The 7500-nt window shown below is 40.4% G+C and overlaps 1 protein-coding gene across 1 annotated transcript in view; it reads left to right on the top strand.

Moving 5' to 3' along the window:
• The window catches only part of sagb (S-antigen; retina and pineal gland (arrestin) b), a 13474-nt gene extending 6417 nt beyond the window's left edge, over positions 1-7057 (top strand). The window contains exons 8-15 of the mRNA XM_052106783.1: positions 151-286; positions 772-856; positions 2145-2217; positions 2382-2522; positions 2614-2691; positions 3057-3071; positions 3171-3223; positions 5325-7057. Coding sequence (XP_051962743.1) covers positions 151-286; positions 772-856; positions 2145-2217; positions 2382-2522; positions 2614-2691; positions 3057-3071; positions 3171-3223; positions 5325-5332 — 589 coding nt within the window. The 3' untranslated portion in view covers positions 5333-7057. The remainder of the gene's footprint in view (positions 1-150; positions 287-771; positions 857-2144; positions 2218-2381; positions 2523-2613; positions 2692-3056; positions 3072-3170; positions 3224-5324) is intronic.
• Positions 7058-7500: the final 443 nt, after the last annotated feature.

Here is a 7500-nt window from a genome sequence, read left to right as displayed (position 1 = left end):
AGATTCAGAACCAGACAAATGCCAGACCCCCAAGATCCAGGCCCAGACCATTACCAGACCCCCAAGATCCAGACCATTAAACAGATCCCAAGAACACATTTATGTGGTCTTCAGAGGGGTCGAGACCAAGTGATCTCTGTGTTTCTGCAGGAGTTCTGTGCGGTTGGCAATCAGAAAGGTCCAGTACGCTCCAGAAAAAGGCGGAGCGGCTCCATCAGGCGAGACCACCTGTGAATTCATCATGTCTGATAAACCGCTGCATATGCGTGTCAGTCTGGAGAAAGAGGTGAGAGGTGTATGCTACAGTCACTCCTCACACTCAGTTTTGTTCTCTTTTTGGTTTATTTGTGATATTTTCTAATGCAAACATTTCTATTACTATTTCTCAAACTTAAAGATTAAAAACTCAAACAAACCTCAGTCCTTGATACTTCAAATCATGTAATTGTGGAGAGGTGTGCTGTACTATAAGAGATCAGATATACTGTGAAACAATCCCATAGATGTATATGGAGAGTCATATCTATAGAGTTATATCTAGAGACCAGAATATCATGGAGAACCTTCTAGGTTAATTTGCCTTGGGCCAGTAGACAACAGCCAAGGACACTCTAGCAACCAACAAGAAACCTATTAAAAACCACTGAGAACACCTTAGCAACTGCAAAGTGATGCCCAACATCCTAGCATCGGGGTGGCGATTCTTTGAAAGGCAAACATCACTCACATTATTTTCAAATAAAATACATTCTGCTATTGTGCACATTGCAGATATATTACCACGGAGAACCAATCAACATCAGTGTGGACATTGACAACAGTTCCAACAGGAATGTGAAGGACATCTCAGTCGCAGGTGTACACACACACACACACACACACACACACACACAGACAGACACACACACACACACACACACACTCACAGACAGACACACACACTCACTCACACACACACTCACAGACAGACACACACACTCACTCACACACAAACACACACACACACACGCACACAAACACACACACACACACACACACTCACAGACAGACAGACAAACACACACACACACACACACACTCACAGACACACACACACACACTCACAGACAGACAGACACACAGACAAACACACACACACACCCTCACAGACACACAGACAAACACACACACACACACACACCCTCACAGACAGACAGACAAACACACACACGCACACACACACACACACACACACACACACACACACACACACACACACACTCACAGACAGACAGACAAACACACACACGCACACACACACACACACACACACACACACACACACACACACACACACTCACAGACAGACAGACAAACACACACACACACACACACACACACACACACTCACAGACAAACACACACACACACAAACACACACACACACACCCTCACAGACACACAGACAAACACACACACACTCACAGACACACAGACAAACACACACACACACCCTCACAGACACACAGACAAACACACACACACTCACAGACACACAGACAAACACACACACACACCCTCACAGACAGACAGACAAACACACACACACACACACACCCTCACAGACAGACAGACACACAGACAAACACACACACACACCCTCACAGACACACAGACAAACACACAAACACACACACACACCCTCACAGACACACAGACAAACACACACACACACACCCTCACAGACACACAGACAAACACACACACACACCCTCACAGACACACAGACAAACACACACACACACTCACAGACACACAGACAAACACACACACACACCCTCACAGACAGACAGACACACAGACAAACACACACACACACACCCTCACAGACACACAGACAAACACACACACACACACCCTCACAGACACACAGACAAACACACACACACACACCCTCACAGACACACAGACAAACACACACACACACACACACACCCTCACAGACACACAGACAAACACACACACACACACACACACCCTCACAGACACACAGACAAACACACACACACACACACACACCCTCACAGACAGACAGACACACAGAAGTCTGTTTAAAACTGATGTAAAGTTGTTTTCCTGTGTTTGTCTCTTTCTCTGTAACACAGTGGAGCAGATTACTAATGTGGTGCTTTACTCAAATGACAAATACGTCAAAAATGTGGCCTTTGAGGATACTACGTAAGCATGAATCATTTTATAAATCATCAAACACTCTATGATGTCACAGAGAGAATGTTACATTTAATGATGTCACAGAGAGAATGTTACATTTTATGTCACTTTGTGAATGGTATCATTATGATGTCACTGAGAGAATGTATTTCTCTATCATGTCAACACAGAGACACTGTGCCAGCTGGTACCAGTCTGAAGAAGATGTACACACTCTCTCCTCTGCTGAATAATGATAACCGTGAGAGACACGGTCTCGCTCTGGACGGAAAACTCAAACATGAGGATACTAATTTGGCCTCCTCTAGTATGTAAGTATTAATTATTCAGTGTTCATGCTAGAACATCAGTCAGCTGAAACAGATCTATGTTTTCACTGTGTTTCTCTTGTGTTCTCTGCAGTGTAAAGGATGAAGTTCTGAAGGAGATTCTGGGCATGATGGTGACTTATAGAGTGGTGGTAAAGTGTAATGCAGCGGGGTGAGTGAATACAAGATGTTGTGAATTTGTGCTTTGTTTTGGGTCCCAAATTGTCAAGCCTGATTTCATGAAGATTACGTGACTGAGAACATATTAACAAAATTACATCACATGGTTTCTTACATGTATCGCATCAGTTGTGAAATGTCCACTGTGTGGCGCTAAAAGCGAGTTTAACTGTTCTCCCAAACTATGAGGTTTTTAAGGTTAATGATCGAAGAGTTTTAAATCAACAAAACTGACCTAATCATAACCAACAGTGTCACAAAAAAGCAAATCTGAGATGAAAAAGACTATAGCTGAAGCAATCACTTTTATTCCCTGAATGTTTCGATGCTAATGGTTGTCTTTCTCTTCTTTTACAGTATGGTTGGATCCAGGTGAGTTTTGGGTTCTGTAAGATGTTCTGAATTTGGAGTGTGTTCATCTGTGAGGTGTAACAGTAACTGTGTGTGTGTGTGTGTGTGTGTGTGTTTCAGTGAGGTTGCCGTGGAGGTCCCATTTAAACTCATGCATCCCAAACCTGAACCAGGTGAGTCGATCACAGTTTTAAACTCGCTGATTTTCCAGTTTGTATTTTATTTAGACTTGAGGTTGACCGATAGTGGATTGGGTAAGCATTGATATATGGGCTAATAAATACTGTATGAGCAGGATTAATCAACACAAGATCATCATTCATCAATAGTAGATCACTTGTCAATTTTCTTATTAATAATTGAAAATAAGTGCATAAACAGTGATGATGACAGAGTCTTGGATCCATTACAGTGCTCTATATGTAAATATTCACCAAAATAAACTTTTTATTGCCTGAATATTCACCAGATGATGGGTTTTGGACACAGAGGAGCACAAAATAATAATAAACAAATAGAAAAATATCGTCAACTGTCTGCATATTGTTTTGCCAATTACGGATAGTTCCAAAAAGCAACTATTGGCACCGATTAATCGGTAAAACTAATATTTCTTTGAGCTCTAATTTAGACCAATTTGAACAGAGGAACATGGAAGATTACTAAAAAAAAATGTTTAACTACCGGCAACTATCTGCATTGATTTTTGCTGATAACCGATAGTTCCAAAAAGCAACTATCGGCACCGATTAATCAGTAAAACCGATACATATCAGTCGACCTCTAATTTAGATCACTTTGGACAGAGGAACATGGAGGAATAATATATTTTCTTAAACTTTCGGCAAATGTCTGAATATAGTTTTGCTGATAACCGTTAGTTCCAAAAAGCAACTATCGGCACCGATTAATCAGTAAAACCGATACATATCAGTCGACCTCTAATTTAGATCACTTTGGACAGAGGAACATGGAGGAATAATATATTTTCTTAAACTTTCAGCAAATGTCTGAATATAGTTTTGCTGATAACCGTTAGTTCCAAAAAGCAACTATCGGCACCGATTAATCGGTAAAACCGATATATCAGTCGAGGTCTAATTTAGACCACTTTGGACAGAGGAACATGGAGGAATAATATATTTTCTTAAACTTTCAGCAAATGTCTGAATAGAGTTTTGCTGATAACCGATAGTTCCAAAAAGCAACTATCGGCACCGATTAATCAGTAAAACTAATATTTCTTTGAGCTCTAATTTAGACCACTTTGAACAGAGGAACATGGAAGATTACAAAATAAAAAAAAATTTACTACCGGCAACTATCTGCATTGATTTTTGCCAATAACCGATAGTTCCAAAAAGCAACTATCGGCACCGATTAATCAGTAAAACTAATATTTCTTTGAGCTCTAATTTAGACCACTTTGAACAGAGGAACATGGAAGATTACAAAAAAAAATTATTAACTACCGGCAACTATCTGCATTGATTTTTGCCAATAACCGATAGTTCCAAAAAGCAACTATCGGCACCGATTAATCAGTAAAACTAATATTTCTTTGAGCTCTAATTTAGACCAATTTGAACAGAGGAACATGGAAGATTACTAAAAAAAAATTTACTACCGGCAACTATCTGCATTGATTTTTGCCAATAACCGATAGTTCCAAAAAGCAACTATCGGCACCGATTAATCAGTAAAATCTATTTATCGGTCGACCTCTAATTTAGACCACCCTGGACAGAGGAACATGGAGGAATAAAATTGTTTTAATAACTATCGGCAACTGTCTGAATAGAGTTTTGCTGATAACCGATAGTTCCAAAAAGCAACTATCGGCACAGATTAATCGGTAAAACCGATATATCGGTCAACTTCTAATTTAGACCACATAGACCACTTTGGACCATTAAACTTTGGACCATTAAAAAAGAGCTGCTGTATCCCAAAAATATGTATCCCATCTTCAACATGTTAATTGAATACTCAAGTTCTGTTATCATTTACTCACCCTCATGAGGTTCCATACCCGTATGCCTTTCTTCCTTCTGTGGAGCACAAAAGCAGATGTTTTAAGCCAAAATTGTGACAGATTCTTCAAAACAACTCATGTTTGTGTTCCTGTAGAAAATGTGCGAAAACTATTTAATTTCAGCCTTTACTAAGCTTCTAAAAGGGCAAAGGGAAAGGCACACGAAACATTGCTATTATTAATTTGCTAATAATTGAACATTGTCTCTTTCTTCCTTCCCCGTCCTCTGCCATCTAAAGAGAGGTAAGCCACAAGAACGTCATTGTGCTTGTTTAAAATGCAACTGGTCTCCATTATCAGGGTGTAAACAGTCAGCACTCAGTTTGTCAAATGTATGATTTTTATCTTAAAGACTGTGTATGGACTGTCTGTTATATAATACCCTGCATATATATTCCATGTGTCTCCATTAGTTGCACAATGCGTGGTGTACACTTACCTTTTTTAAAACAACAAACACACTCTTGAGATGACAAATGATCCATTTAGACTCTGGGAAGGGGAAGTTAAGAGTGTGAGGATCGCAGATATCACGTCCGATCTAAATATGATCCTGTCTCTTGTGTCGAGCCCTAGTTTAATACGGCTCTTTCAGTAAATGTGTTGTTACTGTCCAGTAGAGACAATATTGTGGCATCAGAACAGGTGTGTGTGTGTTGCTGACACAGAACACCTTTGTTCCTGTGATTTTAATGTTGCTAGTATCTCTATATCTGTAAAACTATCTGTCTTTTATAGGCCGTTTGTGTTGATTGAGTGTCTCGTTTGTCTCTTTGTGCACTTATAATGTTTTTGTGTGTCCATGTGCGTGCAGTGAAGACACAACTGACCTGGTGTTCGAGGAATTTAAACGCTCCTATCTGAAGGGGGTCATCGGCGATGATGATGAATCCCCAGTCGAGCCTTGAGAGACGCAGAGCTGATCACGGATGACACATATAGGTGTTTAAACACTTATGTAGGCAGATTAATACGCGTTTATGCGCATGCTAAGGTTTGTAGATGTTGCAGGATGCCTGTAGTGTGTTTTTGCTCACTATAAATAAATAAAAAGTTGTTTTATAGTTAAATTGATTATTAAGGATTATACCTTTAGACCACGACTTCTGCTCACAAAGAGCAATTTATAGCTGATTAAATGTTTTAAAGCTGTAGATTTGAGATTTGATTCATTTACATTAAGTCTTAGCTACATTAGCTACATATTGTGAGAACTCTGAGGAAAATAATTACACATCTTATAAACTAAAAGTTGCTTTTTAAGTTCCTTAAATGATAACCTTAGAGATGAGTGTTATATATCTATATATCTAAAGCTTTCAGTATGTATTTACCCATAAACACACTTCTGTATATTGAAGAGTCACATTATGTACTGTATGAATAGCAAATCATTCGCAGATGTACATTTAAAGATGTCTTTTCTGTCCAGGGACGGATTATGACTTGCAAAGGCCCTGGGGCCAATTAACTCCAAGGGACCCCCCCCCTTCCACCTGAAAGTTCTTGAGGGTCGGTGTTCATGCCCAAAAGTCAGGGCTGGACTGGCAATCTGGCATACCGGGCATTTTCCCGGTGGGCCGATGCACTTTGGGGCCGATCATGGGCGGACTGGCCGTCAGGAGAACTGAGCGGGCCGGTGTTGCGTCTGAGAAACGTGCCGAACGGGACGTGATAAGCAAAATTGAGCCGCTGCGCTGTGCAGAACGGACCATAAAACGGAACCGCTTTTGGCTCAAACATGGCAACAGTTGGGCCAGTTTCCATGTAAAATCCCAGGCGATTTCTCTTCCCAGTCCTGCCCTGACAAACGGCCTTAAACCCCAGGGCACCCCCGGGCAGTCAAGGGGCACCCATTGGCCCGGTCGGTAATCCGTCCCTGTTTCTGTCCTACATTTTTGGTCCTTGTAAACAACCTTTGAGCTATAAAAATAAAACAACCTGTGATGAGCAATAACTGCGTTGACGTGATCTTTGGACCAAAAGAGCAAAAGACTGACAATGTGTTGTACGCTCCAAAAGTGAAGTCACGTGTCGATAATTAAATATGCCTAAATATGACTTTTGGACCGTCAAACGGCAAGCAGCCTCACGGCACCCCGCTCAGTTTCATTGTATGGACGAACAGAGCTGAAATGTGCTTATAAAAATCTCCATTTCGGCTCTGCTGAAGGAAAGTCAAACACATCTGGGATGAATTAAAGCTGAGTAAATCATGAGAGGATTTTCATTTTTGGGTGAACTATCTCTTTATGTCAGATTCATTGAGTCAAACTCAATTTGTCAAAAAACTCGCATTTAATTCATTTTCTTATGTTTGTCCGACTCAATTTATTTTTTCCAAATCTCCTCATATTTATAATAGAAAGTAAATCTAACATTTAATTTCAGAATTTAAAATCATAGAGACTTCCG

The sequence above is a fragment of the Xyrauchen texanus genome, chromosome 36, assembly GCF_025860055.1.
Source record: "Xyrauchen texanus isolate HMW12.3.18 chromosome 36, RBS_HiC_50CHRs, whole genome shotgun sequence".
NCBI lineage: Eukaryota > Metazoa > Chordata > Actinopteri > Cypriniformes > Catostomidae > Xyrauchen > Xyrauchen texanus.
The sequence above is the reverse complement of the archived record's forward strand: the minus strand, read 5'-3'. Positions and strand labels throughout refer to the sequence as shown.